At 39.7% G+C, this 23253-nt stretch overlaps 1 protein-coding gene across 1 annotated transcript in view; it reads right to left on the bottom strand.

Annotated features, from left to right (window-relative positions):
• Positions 1-16079, bottom strand: part of SLC26A3 (solute carrier family 26 member 3) — a 34354-nt gene extending 18275 nt beyond the window's left edge. Inside the window, exons 1-10 of the mRNA XM_004046042.5 lie at positions 15881-16079; positions 11436-11654; positions 10799-10938; positions 8886-8996; positions 8106-8287; positions 6613-6777; positions 4432-4584; positions 3902-3984; positions 285-432; positions 60-173 (exon numbers count right to left, since the gene is read on the bottom strand). Coding sequence (XP_004046090.1) covers positions 60-173; positions 285-432; positions 3902-3984; positions 4432-4584; positions 6613-6777; positions 8106-8287; positions 8886-8996; positions 10799-10938; positions 11436-11566 — 1227 coding nt within the window. The 5' untranslated portion in view covers positions 11567-11654; positions 15881-16079. The remainder of the gene's footprint in view (positions 1-59; positions 174-284; positions 433-3901; positions 3985-4431; positions 4585-6612; positions 6778-8105; positions 8288-8885; positions 8997-10798; positions 10939-11435; positions 11655-15880) is intronic.
• Between the last annotated feature and the right edge of the window lie 7174 nt (positions 16080-23253).

Genomic DNA, 23253 nt, shown 5'->3' on the forward strand with positions numbered 1-23253 from the left:
GCTTGAATTTCCTAGTTACTAACGCTAGGACAGTGCTTGCAGCAAAGATCTTGACATACCTGTGTTTTGCCTCCTGTGCTCTCCTGAACTGCTGATCTGGAGAGGGCAGTACTCCCAGCAAATCCTCTGAATACTCCACAGACTATGTTACCCAATCCCAAGGCTATTAACTCCTGACAGGAAGACAAGAAGGAACCTTTTTCAGAAGTGGCACCATTGATATTATGTGTGCAAACTATTATTTAAAGTTGCCCAGTGAGACCCAGTGTAGTTTGTTTACTTACCTGATTGCCATCAAGTGGATAATCGTATTTGAGGGAATAGACGCTGGCAACTGAAAAGGCCACTGCAAATGCAACCATTGCGATGCCGAAGCAATCTCCTATGGTGTTTTGGAAAGTCTGCACGTCAGGTGTAATAGGGGGCTGAAATCTAAAATTGAAATTAAGCAAGTCTGAATGTCACCAACCAATTTATAAACTGATATAACCATTGGGCAAATCAATGAATGAATGCAATCTAGGCTGAGTTGTGTCTCACTCTGGAGTATGATTAACGAGAATTTAGCTCCACTAACAATTTTGCAATCTGCTTTCTTAATGCTGAAAAGCAACACTGCCTGAATTTGGTAAAAGACTGCAAATTCAATCCAAGGATAGTGGTAAATCAGATATGATTTTGCCAGTAAAACCACACTATAATGTGCGTGTGTATTCTTATAAGCTTCCTGCAAAATGTCTTCTATTCCACTTGTATTGCTACACTGGGCTGCAAAGCATCACTCAAAATGCTCCCAATAGTTATCCATACATGAAGTCCTTTGAGCAAACACAATTGTGAGACAAGGAAAGCAAAAAAGTCTTCTTTCCATTGATAATAATAACCTTTCATGGAAAACTCCTGGCAAAGAGATGGGCCTTGGACTCTGCCCTGCACTTCACAGAAATGCTAGAGCCAACCATGACGCTAATGGAGAGTGGGTTTCTCTTTAAGGTGATATATGTCAGAGAAACCTTCAACTCACAGGGCGTACTTCTGTGCTTAAGCCTCATGAACGTAGACCAGTTCAATTATATTTACTAATTGTATCATAAAAGGTGCATGTATCTTAAACTCAACATCAATTTACTAAAATGTTCCACTCCTATAAGCATATATTTCTGACATCAGACTTATTGGAAGTGGGTTAATTAGGTCCAATCAACTCTTTCTGAATTGCTGTTCCACATTTTGTGAATATCTATGGTAATACATTTTTCTCTGATTTTGAAGAAGTACTATTATACCGTAATTTTGAAGAAGTACTATTATATCTGATGCCATTATAAATCCAAAAGTTAGCTTGGAATGTTTTTGTTTTTTAATAACCAGGATCTTATTATTCTTTTGTTCTGGTCTCTGAACACCATAGACAGAATGATGTGATGAAGATTTACAGTCTAAAGACTTGGGTTCATTTCCTGGCTCTGCCACTTGCCCTTCCCGAGTCACAATTTCCTCATTTGTAGAGTGAGGATAATAACACTTGTTCTCTGTTTTTTTGAGATGGGGTCTCCTCTTTCCCAGGCTGGAGTGCACAGCTCACTGCAACCTCCGCTGTCCAGGCTCAAGAGATCTCCCCACCTCAGCCTCCCAAGTAGCTGGGACTACAGGTGCGTGCCACCACGCCCAGCTAATTTTAGTATTTTTAGTAGAGACAGGGTTTTGCCATGTTGGCCAGGATGGTCTCGAACTCCTGACCCCAAGTGATTCACCCGCCTAGACCTCCCAACGTGCTGGGATTACAGACGTCAGCCATGGCGCCCGTCCTTGTTCTCTTTTCTTCACAGTTTAGTGGGAGGGTCAAATAATAAATGCAAATACTATTTACACACTGTAAAACACAAAGTGCCTGTTAGCTATTATTATAGGATCCCTCTGGAATCTGAATATACTCCTTGTGTTTCCTTTACTGTTTCAATGAGCACTTTTCTTCAGCCAAATTATTTGTATTTAGTGTACGAGACTTTGCAAAATAACTTCTAAGGTGGCATACTCATGAACAGTAGGTTAGCAATAATTAATAATCACTACCTTCCAGTTATAGTCTATTTGCAATCAACAAAAACTTAAAATACCTACTCAATCATCACCCAGAAAAAAAATGGAGCATAAAAAGCTCAAGTGCTTGCTACCTAATTTAGGTGTTAAACTAGTTAACAATAGTAGTGTAATTTGAACATTTATTGTAAGTCAGGCACTTAAGCATGTTACATGTATTAACTCACTCAACTCTTAAAAGAGTCCTACTTGATAGCTATTATTTTTAGCCTCATTTTTACAGCCAAGAACATTGAGGCACAGAGTTTTTGGTAATGTGCTCAAGCTCAAAAAGTGAGTCAGAATCAAATCTCAGGTACTCTGCCTCTAGAACACTGGAGCTTACCTACTAGGTTACACTGCCACTCTATTGAATGTAATGGTTACCCGTTGCCACACCCTACACGCTGTGGAGAGAGGTACACTGACATTGAAAATACATTCACTAAATAAGACTGTTGTTGAGGTATTTAAGGTGTGACTCAGTGATCTTAAGTTTATCTTTTATTTTCCAAGCCCTTCTGACAAGATCCTGTTTGGTTTTGCAAGTATTCATTTTTTCTATTTGGTTTATGTCTCCCAAGACATTTAAGTAAAGTGAAATCACTTCAAAGTGGCAGAATAGAAGGAAACCCTAGAAACAGTCTTTCAGTTTCAGCCTAATTTCCACTTTAAAACTTTAAAAATTAAAAGTGATGCTTGAGATTCGTGAAATGTAACACACGAAGATCTGTTAATAAAAAAAATTTTTTTCTTTAAAAAAATAAAAAGTACATATATTTGCCTTTAAAAGAATTTGGCTGTTTTAAAGTAAAAAAATACATATAAATGTTGATTTCTCGAATTCTCAAATATTTGTTAAGCATAGAGAGGGAGAGAAGTCTTTTAAAAAACAAAACAAAACAGGAAAACACCTTTTCCTTGGTAAGTTGGAAGAAACTGATGCTGTGGTTAGAAGAAACAACACAAAATGATCTTCCTTCTCAATCCACTGAATGTAATGAAATACGTTTTAAAATTCTTGGACAAACTGGACTTCTCATCCTTTTGCAGTGGGAAAAGTTGCTCTGCCCTTGTTTTGAATCTGATCGGGAGAAAGGACAGAGTGTGCCTATCTGGACTGCTCACGTGGAGTGCCTGTGTTCCTTCAGTGTTTTCTTTGAACTTTCAGAACTTGGCTCCAGTAACTTCAAACAAAGCATTACATATTGTTTATAGTAATTTATGGACAAGGAAATCTGGTTTCACTTGATATTTCTTTAAGAGGAGAAGCAGTTTACTTTGCCTATTTTTCTTTATGGTATTATTTATATATTTTTAAAAAAACAAGAGATGGGGGTCTTGCTGTGTTGCCCAGACTGGTCTTGAACTCCCGGGCTCAAGTGATCCTCTCACCTTGGCCTCTCAAATTGCTGGGATTTCAGGCATGAGCCACCGCGTCTGGCCTTACTTTGCTTATTTTTAGACTTTCACTACTTTGCTAACTTTTACTTTCCTGTGAGTTTCTACTGATCTGTGTCCCTGCTTGTCTTGGTTGTGAGTTCTTCCACAAGGAGAAGCCTTCTGATATTAAGAACTGCATTCACTGTGGGGAGGCAAAAAAAAAAAAAAAAAAAAAAAAGAAGAGCTGCACACCCTGCCTTTCTTTGTAGCACCTTCCTAAAAGGAAAGCAGTGAGCCTTCCTTAGGGATGCAGGGTGCAGGGAGGATTCTGATGAGGGTTACCTGCAGGCTGACCTGCAGTTCGGATTGTACCTCTCCTGTCACTACTGCTAACTCTCTGCTTAGTGCATGGTGATGCCATCATCGAAGACAGACTTACCCAGGATTCATGTCCCCAACCACAGCCACTTTAAACCTGTTTTTAAAGTCACAGCCATAGGATACACCTGCTGCGATCACGGTCTGCAAAGTTGCAAATGGCCCAAGTTAGAAATGTGAGATGCAAGTAAGAGTCTTGCTTTGAAGAAAAATAAATTGCCAAAACCCGCTTCTGTACCTGTTAAGTAAGAACTCCAGCCCAGGCTTTGTTACTTTTTAAGAAATTCGGAGGCAATTCTAACATGCCGCCAGGATTGAGAACCACAGCTAAATTCAAACGGCTCTAACACGACATTTTGTCAAGGGTCTTGCTCTCTGCACTATCCTTGTCTCACATGGAAAAAATTAACTCAAAATCATAAGAGGAAGTTATTAAATTCTGAATGAAAATAAAACCATGCTAAACATTATGCCCGAAAACTGCAGAGATGGCCTCTGCCCCACTAAAACTTCCTGAGCTACAAATGGTGAAGGACTTACAACATATAAACAGTAGAGTAGCTATGACAGAGTCTGAAAATGATCAATTACCATAATGAATTCGATTGGAATAGGCACTGGAAGTTTGTCTTTGAAGCGCTGATTTATTTCTTTAACAATGGATACAACCAAAAGGACAATCAGAGCTGTCACCAGGTCTGCAATATTAGTCTTCTCTATTTGTGAGAATACAGACTCTAGTACCTACAATTATAAAAACAAAAACCATCAAAGCCCTATATTAATGCACAATTTGGATACAACGCATCTCCAAACAAATAAAAATAAACATGGAAGCAAAAAGACTGATAGAGACTCATAGTGATTTCCGGTATTGCCCCGGTTTAATTGTGAATGTGAAATTGTAGAGAGTAGTGATGGAGATATGAGAAGAGTAAGTTAGCATAGTGTAGGTGGCACACTAGTTTAAGAATGCTTCTGGCATTTTTGCTGGGAATCTCTTTGGCTAGTGTCAAATTTTGTTGGATACTTTTCACATTTTTACCACTGGTCTTCTGCCCTTATTAGGTCTCTTTGGTCATCATTTTTTATTTCACAGCCATCACTACTCTGTCCAGGGAATAACTTCTGATCTTTGATAGTTTTGCTTAGTATGCTCAATTCCTGGCCCTTTTTGGGGGTTTACACCCCCTCATATTTCTTAGCTGACTCTCTATGTCACTTTTGGAAAATAGTTTTCTGGCTAACTGTGCACTCTGCATGTGCACATACTTCTTGAAGCTAGTTGGGTTCCATATCCACGTACCCCAAAAAGCTCAAGCAGGCCAAAACTGGATCCCAAATTGCTTCTAGAACACTCCACTTTTGGAATACCTCTGGATGGAAGAGAGTGTTGGTTCCAATTTGGAGCAAGTTCTGTCTCAACTCCCAAAAACTTTTGGGAGTCGTTAAAAATCAAACACATCTACCATCGAGCTAATGTTAACAACAAAAATTAAGTAACACTTCTCCTATATTTGACTCAAGTATTTTCAAAAAAATAATCTATGTTATTAAAAGCTTTAACATTTTGTCCCAAGTTTTAAAACTAAGAACACTATCTGTTCTACTTTGCATCCTCTGGAGGAGGGGAGAACTGCTGCCCTATCTACATAGTGGTAAATGTTCTTTTGTTTTCTAAACAAGATGCAAAAAGGACCCAAGAACTTCAATTCTAAAAGAATGAGACATGCTTTTCAAGAAACAGGAAAACATCATAACTCAATTAGCAAATTTCTTTCAAAATAAGATTTTAAGAAACAGTTTAAAACTTGGGACAAAATGGTAAAGGTTTTAAAACATAGACTTTTTTTTTTTTCCTTTTGGAAAATACTTGAGTCAAATCTAAGAGAAGTGTTACTTAATTTTGTTGTTAACATTAGCTGTATGGTAGATGTGGTTGATTTTCAGAATTGTTCCCTTGCTACTTTTTCTTTTCTTTCGTTTCCTTTTTTCTTTCCTTTTCTTTTTCTTTTTCTTTTTTTCTTTTCTTTCTTTCTTTTTTTTTTTTTTTTGAGACTATGTCTCGCTCTGTTGCCCAGGCTGGAGTGCAGTGGTGCAATCACAGCTCACTGCTGCCTCTAACTCTCTGGCTCAAGAGATCCTCTGCCTCAGCCTTCCAAAAAGCTGGGACTACAGACATGCACCACCATGCCTGGCTAATTATTTTATTTTTTGTAAAGGTGAGGTTTCACTTTGTTGCCCAGGCTGGTCTTGAACTCCTGGGTTCAAGTGTCAAGTGATCCTCCTGCCTCAGGCTCCCAAAGTGCTGGGATTACAGGTATGAGCCATCATGCCTGGCTTTACTTTCTTTTTCTTTTCTTTTCTTTTTTTTGTTTTTGAGACAAGAGTCTCACTGTGTTGCCCAGGCTGGAGTGCAGTGGCGTGACCTCGACTCACTGCAAGATCTGCCTCTTGGGTTCACACCATTCTCCTGCCTCAGCCTCCGGAGTAGCTGGGACTACAGGTGCCTGCCACCATGCCCGGCTATTTTTTTTTTTTTTAATTTTTAGTAGAGACGGGGTTTCACTGTGTTAGCCAGGATAGTCTCGATCTCCTGATCTCGTGATCCGCCCGCCTCGGCCTCTCAAAGTGCTGCTTTCTTTTTTAATATGAAAAAATTTTACAACCTGTAGGTAAACCCCATGGCAAAGGCATTAAAGGAAAGCTCTCTAAAAACACAGTAGTGAGTTTCATGTATTTCAGTATTTTTTAGGTGAAAGAAATACTTACTTTGAAAATTGAAAGTGGATCAGTGTGTGACGGGATTGTCAACTGAAACATGAATTTGAGTTGGGAAACCAAAACATGAACAGCAGCAGCAGTAGTGAAGCCACTGATGAGGGACTCAGACAGGTATATCACTACAAATCCAATCCGCAGAATCCCAAAAGCCAACTGGAAAGAGAACAAAAGCCTTTGTCAGCATAGATTAGGAGTATACCTCAGCAAACTCAAGGATCCGCAACTGAAATAATATTACACAAAACGTAAAGGCTCAACCTGTATGTACATGCCTTGAAGAAGCAAATGTCCCTGCTTCCTGGGACACCTCCCACCCAGGGCTCCTCTCTCTCCTTCCCTTCCACCGCATCATCCAGGTGGAACGTTACATGGTATTCACATAGGATATAAGTCTAGTTTGCCCCCAAGAAGTAACAGACTTATTTGCACTTAATTTATTTTTAAGTGTGCTGTCTTTGGAAGACTCATAGGCCTTTTCTAGTAGAATCTTACCTAGCATCAGCCCTCATAAATTTGCTGATGTAATTTTAAGTTATACTTTCTAGCTGCTGGAGCATGCATGAGCGAGTGTCTATCCTATTTCCTCAAAGTTGCTCAACTTGCTTAAGAAATACATAACTGCATATTGGACATCAGAAGTGCTTGGTTCTAGCTGGGGGAAAAGGATGGTTAATTCCTCCCTAAAGCATCATTGTTTTGCAATCAAGTGAATTGGATGGATTCTCCTTCCCTTGGATACTTGGCCTGTCTTTCTGCTCACGTCTCCAGAACGCAGCCAGAGCTGTGGCTGCCCAAAGCCCAGTTGGGTTCCATTTCTATACTAAGTTCAGAAATGTATTAGAAATAACTAACCAAATTGTCAATAAGACACATGCTTACGTCCTTGTAGAAACTGACTTTTTCTTTCTTTAAGAAATGGTCTTAACCAATAATATCATTATCCATAAACTTAGGCAACATCTCAAAAAGTCCATGACATTTTCACTATTCAGCAGGAGTGTCAGCATATGGCTTGGGAGTGAGACTTTAGGCTCCACCATAATCCTCGTCAGTTTTCCCCATAATTGACATGAACAGTTCAAAGCCCCCATCCCTTCCAACTAGATTATAGTTGCTGAAGAATTAAAGAAAAAAATTCCAAAGCCACCAGTGTGACGATTTCTTGTATACAGTTACGTTTCTTGACTCTATCAATTCCCAGATATATGTTGAAGCATTTCGCTTGTCACTGTTTGTGCCTCTCCATTCCCCTTCTTCCTTCTGTCTAGACCCACATTCATTCGTTTTTGTGCTGTTGACCCACTCCTCTCCCTCTGGTTGTGGTGAGTGACCCTTCTTACAGTATTTCCTATGGGCCATGAGGGAGAGACACAAACCAAAGGGAAGATGGGGAGGAGTGGCAGGGGGAGGAAAAATAGAGAGATGTGTAACAGTCAAGATGAACAGATTGAGGTGGGCAAGTTACATGAGAAGGTGCTCACCTGGATGATTCCAGAAAGCACTGTGACTGATGCCGCCACCCTCACCCTCTCGTCATCCAGTAATGAAGAATTACTCGAGTTGTTAGACAATCCCGAAGTAGTTGCATTGCGATCTGGGACTGCTTTTGAAACTGCTCCTGAAACTGCTAGTCCCACCATCATACTCAGAATCGGAAACGGACCTAATTAACAGTGGGTGAATCGTGGTCAGTATATGCCTCTCTAAAGCATATTGTCTTTCAGCCACAGAATAAGAGCATATAAAATGACTGGCGAGGCTGGGCGTGGTGGCTCACGCCTGTAATCCCAGCACTTTGGGAGGCCAAGGCAGGTGGATCACCTGAGGTCAGGAGTTTGAGACCAGCCTGACCAACATGGAGAAGCCTCGTCTCTACCAACAATACAAAAATTAGTCAGGCGTGATGGCACATGCCTGTAATCCCAGCTACTTGGGAGGCTGAGGCAGGAGAATTGCTTGAACCTGGGAGGCGGAGGTTGCAGTGAGCTGAGATCGTGCCACTGCACTCCAACCTGGGCCACAAGAGCAAAACTCCATCTCAAAAAATAAATAAAAATAAATAAATAAATAAATAAATAAATAAATAAAATGGCTGCCATCTGTGACCCTGCCCTCCATCTCAAACCCTGGTCCTAATTCTCACAGGAGACCATGACTCTTCTCCTGGATTATGTGAAATTTGGAATTGATACAAGGTATGGCTAATAAAATTCATAAAGAAAAAACAATGTGAGCATTAATCAGCTCAGTAACTGACTTACCCACGGATATGTGTCTGGAAGTGCCGAAGAAAAAGTAGATTATGGCTGGGAAAAAGGATGCAAACAACCCATAGACTGGGGGAATGTCGACCAGCAGAGCAAATGCTAAACCTGTAAACACACAAGCAGCAGAGCCCTTACTCTGTGCAAGAGGAATCAAAGACATTCTCATTTGGTTCTTATGGTATTTAGAATTGGATCCTAAAAATAAGTTACCTCATTAATTCAAAATGTATTAAAGATGTAAATGTAAGAACTAAAACTATAAAACTTTTAGAAGAAAGCATAGGTATAAATCTTTGTGACCTGGATTTGTCAATGGTTTCTTAGAAATGACACCTATGGCATAAGCCAGCAGTCCCCAACCTTTTTGGCACCAGAGACTGGTTTTGTGGAAGGTAATTTTTCCACTGACTAGGGAAGGGGAGATGGTTTTGGGACGACTCAAGTGTATTACATTTTTTGTGCACTTTATTTCTATTATTATTACATGGTAATATATAATGAAATAATTATACAATTCACCATAATGTAGAATCAGTGGGAGCCCTGAGCTTGTTTTCCTGCAACTGGATGGTTCCCTCTGGGGGTGATGGGAGACCGTGACAGATCGTTAGGCATTAGATTCTCATAAGGAGCACGCAACCTAGATCCCTTGTGTGCACAGTTCACGATAGAGTTTGCACTCCTATGAGAATATAATGTTGTCACTGATCTAACAGGAGGTGGAGCTCAGAAGGTAAAGAGAGCAATGAGGAGCGGCTGTAAATACAGATGAGGCTTCATTTGCTCACCTGCCACTCACCTCCTGCTGTGTGGCCCAGTTCTTAACAGGCCACAGACCTGTACTGGTCTGTGGCCCAGGGATTGGGGACCCCTGGCATAAGCACCCAATGAAAAAAACAGATACACTGGACTTAATCACAATTTAAAAATGTGTACTTCAAAGGATACTATCAAGAAAGTTAACCAATAATTCACAGAATAAAAAAGTTATCTGCAAATTGTATATCTGACAAGGGTCTGGTATCCAGAATATAGAAACAACACTTGTAACTGCACAACAAAAAGACAAATAACCCAATTTAAAAATGGATAAAAAATTTGAATAGACATGTTTCAAAAGATATACAAATGGCCAATAAACACCTGGAAAAAATATTCAATATTGTTAGTCATTAGAGAAATGCAAATGAAAACCACAATGAGATACCACTTCACACTCACTGGGATAGCTAAAAGAGAAAAGATAGACAATAACAAGTGTTGATGATATGGAGAAATTTGAACCCTCATACACTGCTAGTGGAAATGTAAAATGGTATAGCTACTTTAGAAAATAAGTTAGCAGTTCCACAAATGATTAAATATAGAGTTACCATATGATCCCACAATTACAATCCTAGTGATATACCCAAGAAAATTGAAGCATGTTCACACAAATATTTGTACACAAATGTTCAAAATAGCATTACTCATAACCCATAATAGCCCCCAAGTGGAAACAACTCAAATGTTCATCAACCGATGAGCGGATAAAAAAATTGTGATATGACCATACAACAGAATACTTATTTGTCCATAAAATGGAATGAAGTACCAATACATGCTACAATATGGATCAACCTTGAAAACATTACAGTGAGTGAAAGAAACCAGACACAAAGTGCCATGTATTGTATTATTTCATTTGCATGAAATATCCAGAAGAGGCAAATCCACAGAGGAAGGGTAGGGGGGGATGTGAAGTTAATGGGTAAGGGATTTTTAGGGGTTGTTGGTGGTGAAAATGTTTCAGAATTAGATAGTGGTGACAGATGCACAACCTAGTGAATATACGAAAAGTCCCTGAGCTGTACACATTCAAAGGAAGAATTTTATGGTATATAAATTATACTTAAAAAAAATTTTACCTTGTAGTACGGCCACAATCCCTGTGCTGATACCAGAAACAATATCACTGAGCAACCATTCTTTAAGCCGGTATGCTGGCAACCAAGACGCTATGGGGAACAAAGAGAGGACAATTCTCTTGGCCTTTTGTGGGGAACAGCTGAAAACATGGAAAGCCACAGGTCAGTCAATTAATATCAAATTTTAAGTTTCGTACCTGTCGGTGGGAAATTGGTAAAGATGGTAATATGCTAAAGATTAAACTAGTAATTTCACTCCCAGTAACATTCTTTACCCATAATCAGCTGCCCTCTGGTCACCAACAAAGGATTTTTTAAAATGCTTGCTTTTCTTTAACCATAATAGACCTATTTGTCATCCTCAGCTCAAATCATGCAATATTTCAAATGAGAATTTTCCTCTGTCCCCATCTGTTAGTTGTCTGATTTGGAAAGACCGTGTTGATAAGCCGAGATGGGGTTCATTTTAGACACTACCTTTCCAACTCTGTCAGGGAGTAGGAGGTTTGGAAACTAAAGAGGAAAGGACTGTAGGCTGTGGACTAGAGCCAGAAAGGAGAGTTGGAAAGTTAGAAAATTTAGGGGAAAGTGCTTCAAAAATGTATTCCTAATTCCAATACCTTAAAAAATATCTTACCTACAACACACTTTGAGATGATCCAGAAATGTCTTATGATGTCTTTCTGTCTTTTTATGATTTTCCTCAAAAGCATTTGTAGAATACACTGGCCTGGCCACAATATACTGATTCCCAAAGGGTTCAATCATTTTGATTTTTCTGTTGGCTGTGGCAAGTTGAAGACCTTTGCAACTATGTGGTGAACACTTCTTCTTGCCTTTAGCAGGTTAAAAATGCCTGAAACCAAACAGAGCTTGCTTCTTAAACAACTCAGAGATAATGTGATGCAATTTACAGATGAGTGAGCTCCGAACTGAATGTTACCACCTTTTAAGATCAAAAAAGGCAGGATTAAGGGAACTAGATTGCGTTTTGCGACAGCGATGTTTTATTCCAGTGAGTTGGACGTGGCTCTTTTAGGTAAGTAAACAAGAGCTTTATTTTTTAATTTGCCAAAAAGTAACAAAATTGACTCAGTTTATGAATCAATTAGTCAATTTTTTACTTACAAGGCAAGATATTCTCATCAACTTTTTTTCCCAGAAATATTTCCAAAGTTAAGGCATGTAAGTGTTGGGACAGGTTAGATTTAAAGTTTTTTTATTGCCCCAACTCCAGTCCAGACTGTTCCAATTTACCCAACAGAATTTTAAAATTTGATTCTTTTACCTTGTAAAATTAAAAAATTGTGAAATTCAAAGGTATTGCCTATTTCAGTTATTTCCTTATTGTTTCTGGGAGTTAGAGTTTTACAATTTATAGTTAAGGAAACTATGAAACAAACTAAATATTATTTGTTTACTTCATTTGTGAGTAATAAGGTCTTTTTAAAGGAATGATCCTGGGCAAGTTCCTTAACCTCTCTGAGCCTTGCCTGTATAATGGGGATAAAGATATTCAAGTTTCAGGTGATTGTGAAGATTAAATAAGGTTTCCAAAGCATCTGGTTTACATCCAACACACTATAGGCATTTACTAAATGGTAGTTATTATTTTGATTATTAGCATTTTCTACACAAAATGTTTAAGTTTTTAATTCTTATCTCAATCCTGTTTCTATTATGCTTAAAAGATCAATTTGACAAAATGTTGAAATGCACATTACCAAGTTAGCCTTCACAATTCTTTGAGGCAGTTACTCTTATTATTTTATTATTATTATTTTATTCTTACAAATGATAAAATAATCACACATACTCCAAACCCACACTAAAATGGAAATACTTTTTCTTGGGACATACAGCTTGTTAACATGGCAGAAATGGTACCTGCATTTTCAGACTTCTTTGCTATCTTTTCTATGTCATGCAGCTTCTCTATTGTTCAATATGAACATAATCGAAGAACATTCCAACTAACTGCTAGCATTTTTTCCCTCTAATCTTGTTCTGTATTACTACTCATAATGCCCAAGTTTTGTTCCTCAACTTCAATCACAGTGATTAATTGAATTATCTCACACTAGATAGTATCTTGTTACACCGTGCCCTCATATACCTTATGGGATTTTCAGCATGTTTGCAGAGCTCAAGTTATAACCAGGAATCAGATGCTGGCCTCTACTGCTGGCCCCACTTGACCTCTCTTTGATCACTCATTTTTCTCTCCCACCCCATTTTCTAGTTTCCTCTAAAGTCCTCTGTACTCACTTTTGACCACAATGTACTGCTTCTGCCCCACATCTCTGGCTTGATCTCCAGAATTTGAGTTCCTTTGAGCTCAGTTATGACTCCCTTATTATTATTATTATTATTATTATTATTAGAGACAGGATCTCACTGTCGCTTGGGGTAGAGTGCAGTGATGCAATCATAGCTCACTATGGTCTCTTAACTCCTAGGCTCAAGCGGTCCTCCTGTCTCCTGAGTAGCTGGGACTACAGGTGTGGGCCACCATGCCCTGCTAATTTTTAAAATGTTTCAGTAGAGGCAGGGATCTTTCATATGTTGCCCAGGCTGGCCTCAAACTCCTAGGCTTAAGCAATCCTTCAGCCTCAGCCTCCCAAGTAGCTGATAGGTGCACCACCAGGGACTCAGTTATAACATTTAGATCCTCCTTTGCTATTCTTTCTGGGCCTCTCCTCCCCTGCCACTCCCAAGTGCTTGTTTTCTCTTTTGTTTCCATTCCCTCTTCCATCTCTCCACCCACACTTCAGGGGTCAAATCCCACTAACTAGACAGTACTTCCGATTGTCAGAAGAACTTGCTCACAAAGTGGAGGTGACTTGTGCATTGCTGTGCAGAGCATGGATTTTTGTCTTTTTTTGGCTGATTACCAACAACATGGTTGGGGCAATAATAATTAAGATCTAATCCATGGTCAATCACTTCTGACATCTTGGATTTCTCACAAAGGGTATCTGGAATATCTTATAAGAACAGCTTTAATCCTTTGAAGGAACCAACCTAGCCAGCCTTAGGATGAAGAAGACTTCAGCACTGTGTATTTGTACTTCTGTCAGATGCTGCTATGGACAGGAAAAAAAAAAAAAGATTCTGCTCTTTGCTTGCTTTACTCATGCTTTCCTCAAGGAGTTCACAGAAATTTATTAGTTGTCTTCCCTAAAAAAGATCTTGGAGGTACTTATATTCTTCTGGCTGTTGTATTTTTTTATTTTTTATTTTAATTTTTTTTTGCCAATGACAGTGATGGGAGAAATATAACTTCATTTCTAATCAGTTTCCTTCTGTGAGGATGGCTATGGCTGTCTCTTTAGTGGGCTTTCTTATAACTCCAGCTGGATCAAGAGCCTGAACTCTGGCTGTCCTGCCAGTAAAAGCCTCCTCCTCATACCCAAGCACTGCCTGCAAGGGGACTGCTCAGGGTAGGAATCAGGGGAGCTTAAGAAATCTTTCCGGCCAGGCGCGGTGGCTTACGCCTGTAATCCCAGCACTTTGGGAGGCTGAGGCAGGAGGATCACTTGAGGTCAGGGGTTCAAGACCAACCTGGCCAACACAGTGAAAACTTGTCTCTACTAAAAATACAAAAATTAGCCAGGCGTGGTGGTGGGCACCTGTAATCCGAGTTACTCGGGAGGCTGAGACAGGAGAATTGCTTGAACCTGGGAGGCAGAGGTTGCAGTGAGCTGAGATCATGCCCCTGCACTCCAGCCTGGGTGACAGAGCAAGACTCCGTCTCAAAAAATAAAGAAAAGAAAAGAAAAGAAATCTTTCCAGACTTTAGAGAGAAATCTTGAGGGCCACATTCCAGCCTTTCTGTTTTCCCCTTGCACCCATCCCCGCTTCCAAAAGCTATGCCTCCATGTGTAACATACAATGTGGGCCTCTGAATCAACTACCCCAATGGTGCCTCTGCTGAAGAGATGTTCCAGATAGTCATAAATTAATGACATTCTCCATGTCATCATTTCTGAGATTCTTGAGCAGGACCTTCTTTTTTTTTTTTTTTTTTTTGAGACGGAGTCTTGCTCTGTCGCCCAGGCTGGAGTGTAGTGGCGAGATCTCGGCTCATCTTTAATTAGGAATTAAAAAGAGATTGTTTAAACTTTTTTTTCACCTGAACAAGTTACATTTTTGCCAGAAATTCTTGGAAAACACTTTTTTTCTGGTTCCTGGAATCACAATTCCAATTTCAAATATTACGCCCATATTAATGTAAAAGCCTTTTCATGTTCTATCTTCATGGATCTCTGAGTTCCTTAGGGTGTCAGTGGATTTGGGGATTGAAATTCATTCACAGAGTCCCTTCCTCTTACTAATTATAGAATCCCAAGCCTTGTTTGTATATATTTCCACTTTTATTTGCTTCCCTATGACGTACTTTTTATTATTTTTTTGGCCTTTATGATATATATATTACATACATAGACACACACATGAAGACATTCATATACCTACATATCTTGGTGCTGTGGCTTAGTCATACACATTGTTGTTCTCTGCTTTTTTTTTTTCTTTTTGAGCAGAAATTTAATCCTGGGATTAATTTCTGAAGTTCAGTTTCTCAGTTTAACTATTCCCATGTATTAATAACTTTTTGATATTTCTAGGGATTGTCATGTACATACCTCCCCACCACTTCAAGTTCCACCCATTTCCAACCTGCAGACTGGCCTCCAGTTACGAGAACCTGCACTCTGCCTGCCCCGCTCTGCTGAGAAGTGTCTTTTGGCCCTGACCTTTCCACTCAGTGTTGATCTATTCTGTGTTTTAGTCTTTCAGAGGTCTGCCCTTTTTGCTGGGAAACAACTAATTTGAACCAAGATGCTGATGAGCGGTGCTAGGATTTGTCTTTAATTAGCAGTCATTTGAAACCAGCAGACAAGCAAGGGTGCAGAACACTTCCCAGCCCCTCCGCAGTCACATTAGATGCCTCCACTCTTGGACAAGGCAGCTCCTAGCAGCATCACCCCTTCATAGCTGTTCAAGCTGAGGAAGGCCTTCGATAGAGACATCACTGAAAATGCCATACTGTGCCTGAAATCTGCTGAAAACACAACTCACCTCATGGATCTCAAAATATCTCTGAGCCAGTCAGTGCAAAACCAGAGGTAAGCCAGCCCTATTTCATGAATTAGTCCTTGGACAATGGGAAATACAGCAGCGTCCTGATAACTGTACTTGGGGGAGCGGGTGAGAGATGGGGGAACAAGCAGAATAATTGCTCCAGTGAGCACCTTCAGAGGGATCTCCATCGGCAGCCAGAGGAATCAGAAATCAAGCGCACAAAAAGCTCCACATTCTGGTTAGTGTGAGGCTGGATAGAAGCAGGGAGATGATGGCATCAGAATGGGAGAGGGCTGGAGTGGTGAATGGAGGGGAGGGGTCTCAGCACTGAGGTTGATTAAGAGAGCTCAGAAGGGGTCAGAGGCTGAGGTGGGCAATAATTGTTACTATTATTTTTCATCAATTCTATTACTACATTGCCCAAGATGCTGAAGAAGGAAGTCAAACCTAATTTAGTTGGGAGGTACAACAGAAAAGAGTGAGACTTTGGCAACTAAGCACACCAGGTTTCAAATCCTTGCCTTGCCATATCTTAACTATGTTTGCTATAAGCCAGTGATTCAAGCCATCAATTTTCTTTTCTTTTCTTTTTTTGAGACAGAGTCTTGCTCTGTCGCCCAGGGTGGAGGCTGGAGTGCAGTGGCGCGATTTCATTTCACTGCAAACTCCACCTCCTGGGTTCAAGCGATTCTCTTGCTTCAGCCTCCCGAATAGCTGGGACTACAGGCACCCGTTACCATGCCCAGCTAAGTTTTTGTATTTTTAGTAGAGATGGAGTTTCGCCATGTTGGCCAGGCTGGTCTCGAACTCCTGGCCTCAAGTGGTCTGCCTGCCTCGGCCTCCCAAAATGCTGGGATTACAGGCGTGAGCTCCCGGCCCAAGGCTTCAATTTCCTAATAGCAAAAGGAGGATACCATTATTTTCCTTCTAGGGCTGTTCTTAAAACTGAAAGCAGGGTATACAAAGGGAGACTTCTTAGCCTTAAGTTCATAGATAGCAGTCTCAGAAGTGAGTTAAATATTGACTGTTTAGACGGAATTCACAACTGGTCCACAAAAGTCAGCTGGAACCTGTTGGAAAATGTCAGTGCTGCCAACTTTTCTATGACTTTATGTTTACTCTGAGCTTATCTTTAGAAGTAGCAGTTTTCCATTTTTATCCCAGTTTGTTTTAACATAGTTTTAAAATAATCTATCTATCCGAGCTTCCTAGAATGGCATACAAGGTCCTTCATGTTTTGGCTCTGGTCTATCTCACTAGCTTCTTCACTCCTCCTTCACAATTGCAGCAGGTTCCTAACACACTATGATATTTAACAGTTCCGTATCTCTGTACACATGATTTCCTTTGTGTTCTTCTTCTCCAATACCTGGTAGATTCCAATTCATTCTTAAAAATACTCAGCACAGCTGGATGCAGTGGCTCATGCCTGTAATTTTGGCACGTTGGGAGACTGAAATGGGAAGATTGCTTGAGGCCAGGAGTTCAAGACCAGCCTGGCCAATATAAAGAAACCCTGTCTCTAAAAACAAACAAACAAACAAACAAACAAACAAACAAACAAGCAAAACACAACTCAGCTGACCATTGAATCATTTCTTCATTCCTTCAACAAACATGTATCAGCCTATTATTTGTCAGGAACTCAGTTCCTAACACAGTTGTAGAAGATAAGAAAATGATGTAAAGCCTTCATGGAATCCCTAGATAGAGTTGATCATTTCCTTCTTGTAAGTACCTTGTATATATGTCTATTCCATGTCATACATTACTTGTTTATGTTTCTGTTCCCTTTAAGACAGAGTTTCCCAAGGGCAAGGCCCAAATCCTAACCATTTTTCCCTCTTTTGTTAGGTCCTATGACATAGTAAGTATACAAGAAAGTTTGTTGAAATAAACTGAACTATGAGCAAAAGATATATAAATGATGTAAACATAAACTCCAAAGTTTACATACACAGTAGAAGTGCCCAAAATAATTGGTGCAGATAATAAGTTGGAAGAAGGGATGTAAATGTGGGTTGGAGTTAGGAAGGTTTTGTGAAGGAACTGTGAGTCTTGGGTTAGACTTTAAAGAACAGATAGGTTCGGCAGGGGTGATGACAAAGCAGTGGGCAATAAGCAAATCATGTCAAAGGATATTGAGAGTTCCAAACACTGAAACAGAAGGCTTTGTTGGCCCATAGGCTAAACCATTAGAGAAATGTTGGGATGCACCATAGCAAGGGGTTTCACACCCAGTAGGCTCACAGCAGGCGAAAGAGAATCCCTGGCCATTTCTGTAAGGCTTTGAGATTTTCTGAGCACTTTCACTTTTCTTCCTTGAGTATTACTGTGTGATGGAGGCAGACAAGATAGGCTGTATTGTCGCTAATTTACAGATGAAGAAATGGAGATGAGAGAAGATAAATGACTTTCTCAACTTCCCAGAGCCAGGATGAGAAGCCACATCTTGTGAATAACTGACTCTCTCCACTACATCTTCTTCTCTGCTACATATTGAATGTCAGGGGTCTCAGCCCCTACCCCCAAGAGAGACAAGATAAAACAACAAGGTGAGGCACCTTCAGGGTCCTTGCTTTTGAGCATGAAAGCCTCACACTCCTACACTCAATACCCACAACACAAAACATGAGCCTAGTGGCCTGGGGACAAATCTCCTTGAGGTGACTTGCTTTATTCTTCCCCTTGCTTCTCAACAAAGTGACACAGAGGCTAGAGGAGCCTCTTCTTTTCTCTTTGGAGAATCAAAGACCTTTATTGTAGAGAAGCACTAGACTGTGTTATTACATATTTATTCTTGTAATTGAAAAATATTCATTCTCATTTTCTGAACGATTTTGTTTCTTAGTCGAATATGAGCTGTTTAGGAGGTATTAAACATTTGTTCATTTCTTTATATACTTACTTATTCCCTTATCCAGAGGGAGAAGGCAAAGTATGTATTGCGTTACCCCATTTTACTTGTTTCTGAAATCAAATTAGTTGCTTCCTAAGTTTTCATTAGGAATAATCCTTGGCCGGATGGGGTGGCACACGCCTGTAATCCCAGCACTTTGGGAGACTGAGGTGGGCGGATCACCTGAGGTCAGGAGTTCGAGACCAGCCTGGCCAACATGGCGAAACCCCGTCTCTACTAAAAATACAAAAAAAAAAAAAAAAAAATGCCAGGCACAGTGGAGCGTGCCTGTAGTATCAGCTACTTGGGAGGCCAAGGCAGGATAATCACTTGAACCTGGGAGGCAGAGGTTGCAGTGAGCAGAGATTGTGCCACTGCACTCCAGCCTGGGCTACAGAGTGAGAATCCGTCTCAGAAAACAAAAACAAACAAACAAACAAAAAAGGAATGATCTTTATGCAGTCTAATTTCATGACACAGTTTTTCCAAATGACTAACTTACTTCAGAAAAGAGAATTATTTAGTCCAATAATTTGATAAATTGTTCCTCACTTTCATATATAAAGAAAGTTGTATAATCTTTTCCTGACATTTTAAAGAATAAAATAGATTTTATCTTGACAGAGTTAGTAATGTATGGGATAAGTACCCATACATTACTAATATATTATATTATATTATACTACTTGTGGCATAGGGCATTCTGCTACTTTCCAGTGACCATTTTCTCCCCATCTCTCTTCTCTTTCCATTCTCTATCCTTCTTACTCTCATTGCCTTTTCTTCTCTCCCTGTTTCCCTTAGTCTTGGACTTTCTAGGATGTCTAGCAGATAAATCTCTCACTTCTAGACCATATGTCCCCTACACCCCCCCTTTTTTTTTTAAGAGACAAGGTCTTGCCATGTTGCCTAGGCTGACCTCAAACTCTTGGGCTAAGCTATCCTCCTGCCTTAGCCTCTTGAGTAGCTAGGACTATAGATACATATCCCTATGCCTGGCTGCGACCAGATGGCCTTTCTGAATCCTTTGTAGTAGGTGATTCTCTCTCCTGGAGAAACTCTTTCCTTAAAGCTTGCTTTTTTTTTTTTTTTTTGCCAACCCTCAGAGCAGACAACCTATCTATAAAGTCAGATTTCAGTGGAGAATTAAAGGAATTATCTGAATAATTAAAACAAGAACACTAATATCTTTGAAAAGGCTATTTAAGATTAATGATGCCTACAACCATTTACTTGTTAAATTAAAGTCTACTTAAATATTTATTCCACATTGCTAGCGCTCCAGACATACATGCATAGCTTATTAGTGGATTCATTCAAAATATTCACACACATGGAATAACTCCTAACTTAATAGGACATATTAAGAACATAATAACTCCTAAATAGGCTTTGATCAGAAAAAACACCATTTTCAAGGAACAGAAAACCAGTTTGAATATAACAATCATAAATTTGGTTCCTACCTGACACATACTCTGTGAGGAGCTTCTGCAACAGTGGTACATTTTCAAGATAAACTTCTAAGTTCTAGTTCTAAGAGGCAGTGTCCATCCACTCAGGTCTACAGGCTCTGCATGCATCCATATGCATAGGGATGTCTATATATAGGCTATGTAAGACAGTGGACAAATTACCTTTCTGTCAGCTTTAATAATTAACTTTCATTAACTTTTACAACAATGAAAAGACTGCAATGTGGTCTTGACCTTTGAGACTTTGATCAGCAGAAGTGATGGTGAAAATTGCTTCCTCAAGTTCCTTGTGAGATTAAACCACCCATTGCACTTGTGTGTATGTAATTTCATTGGTTTGCAGAGATTTGCACAGCAGATGCTCACGTGTACTTAAAAAAAAAAGAATCTTCTCAAGGGTTATCTCCTTGACATTTTACCAACCTGTTTAGATGAGAGTTTAGTGGTGGTGTTTTTTGGCTGGATGACTCCATGGAATCTGTCATGGGCTGCAGAAGTGTGGTGTATAGGTTAACTCCTGGTATGATAAAGGCCTTCATTAGGAACACTCACCCAACTCCCAGCCACAGGCCATATCTGCATTCCAATTTCTGGCCCCACCACAGCTCTTCCTAAGAGCAATAAACCCTATGTTGCTAAACACAATGAATACTTTCAACTCTCATCTTACTTAAAAGCATTTGGCATTGCTGACTACTCTTTCATGAACTCCTCTTTTTATTTTAAAAATTATTTAACTAATTAGTTAATTTTAGAGATGGGGTATTGCTGTGTTGCCCGGGCTGGTCTCAAACTCCTGGCCTGAAGTGATCCTCCTGCTTTAACCTCCTGAGTAGCTGGGATTACAGGCCTCAGCCATCATGCCGGGCTAAAATCTTCTCTTCTTGAAATGCTAAAAAAAAAATTTTAACACACTTGTTTTTCACCTCATCCTTTTTGCCAATTTCTCTTCTAACTCTTTCTTTGGCATTTCCTAAGATTCTGTTCTGAATTTCCTTCTCCTCTCTTGCTACCCTCTTACCCTAAATAAGAGTCCCATGGCTCCCAGCAACATTCAGATTTCTAACCCCAGCTCTCTAGGTCCACATATTTAACTGCCTATTCCACATCTTTGCTTGGATGCCTCATAGACATCTCAAACACGACACATATCGAGATTAAGACCTCTTGATCTTTCCTCCCAAATCTGCTCCATCTCTAGTCTTCCCCATTTCAGTAAAGAATATTCCCCTTTACTCATGTCAGAGACCTGGGAACCATCTCTGACACTTCTTCTTGCAGACCTTCTCCCCACCCGCAGCCAATCCATCCTTAAACCCTATCGAGCATGCCTCCAAAATACATCCCAAAGCCATCACTTTTCTTCATCTTCACTCTTACCTTTTGCTGCACTTCTTGCTTCCTCTCGCAGCCCTCCCCATCTCTTTACCACTCATTAATCAGAATGATCTTTTCACACTAGTCCTCTTTGTGGGGCTGATGATTACACGGAGGAAAACAGGCCTCCAAAGTCTTTGCATGATCTCCCTCTGCACAACTCTCCAATCTCATCTGACTCTGCTCTTACTTTTGTTTTCTCCACTCCCACCATGGTGGCCTCCTGTAGTCCCAAATTTGCCCACTCTTTGCAGACCTCATTTTCTCTGCTTAAATGCACTTCTCTCTCTCTCTCGGTCTGGCTGTTACTTAGCTTCAACATCACTTTCTCAAGGAGAACCACTTTGACTTCCTAATCTCAATTAGCCCCTCTTGTGGCATTCTCTCAGAGTATTTTTTTTAAGCCCCTTGGTTAATTTGCATGTACTTTTTAAAACATAGCATCATAATTTAAAAATACACAATTATTTACTTGGCTAATGTTTGGCTTTCTCATTAGAATGAAAGCCCCACACAGGCAGGGACTTTGGCGAATTCACTGCTGTATGCCCAGTACCTAGAATGAATCTACCACAGAACAATGACTCAATAAATAGTGGTTCAATGACAGTTCAATCAATGAATTATGTTTGATATAAGACAATTCCAAAAGAATGTGGACAGGTCACTAGCGTTTGTTAGAAATTAATCTAACCTGTGTTTTTAAATCTGGCTCACACCTGTGCTAACTGAGTAACTGAATGAGCTGTGGTGCCACTTATCATGCTTTTATCAATATTAGCTAACTTTAATTAGTGTTTAGTATGGGCTGTAACTTTGCAATGTGTTTTATTGGGTTTATCCCATTTAATCCTCATAACAACCATAGATAGCTTAGTATTTTTATCCCTATTTTACAAATGAATAGATTGAGTTTTCATTTGTGGTGAAATCTCAATTTTTAATTTTTATTGGCTTTTATTGAAGCCAGCTAGAGTCCAGAAAGCCTAATTTTGTCATGTCTTTACTGTATAATACTGCTTTTTATAATTTTAACAGATGTACAGAATATTTATTCGGAACCACTATACACTGATTAAATTTTGTATTTAGATGTGGTTGATGGAAGAACTGGAAAATATTGCACTTAAAGGTAGAGGCTCAGAATTATTGATCAGCATAAAAATGATTTATTTTAGAACAAATAAGAGAGTTTTGCAAGATTGATGGATACAAGCTGAACAAAGGCAAATTATTACACTATATATATTACATAGTATATAGCCTTCCTATATACTAATAATAACCATGTAGTAAATGTAATAAAAAGAAAGATATCATTGGTAATAGCAACAAAAGCTACAAAGATTAGTAGAAATAAATCCTTTTTGTTTTTTATTTTTAAGAGACAAGGTCTGGTTCTGTCACTAAGGCTGGAGTATAGTGTCTCAATCATAGCTTTCCGAAACCTTGAACTCCTGGGCTCAAGTGATCCTCCTGCCTCAGCCTCCCAAGTAGCTTAGACTACAGGCACATGCCACCACACCTGGATAATTTTATTTATTTGTTTTGAGATGGAGTCTCACTTTGTCGCCCAGGCTGGGGTGCAGTGGCGTGATCCCAGCCCACTGCAACCTCTG

This window comes from Gorilla gorilla, chromosome 6, assembly GCF_029281585.2.
Source record: "Gorilla gorilla gorilla isolate KB3781 chromosome 6, NHGRI_mGorGor1-v2.1_pri, whole genome shotgun sequence".
Classification (NCBI taxonomy): Eukaryota; Metazoa; Chordata; class Mammalia; order Primates; family Hominidae; genus Gorilla; species Gorilla gorilla.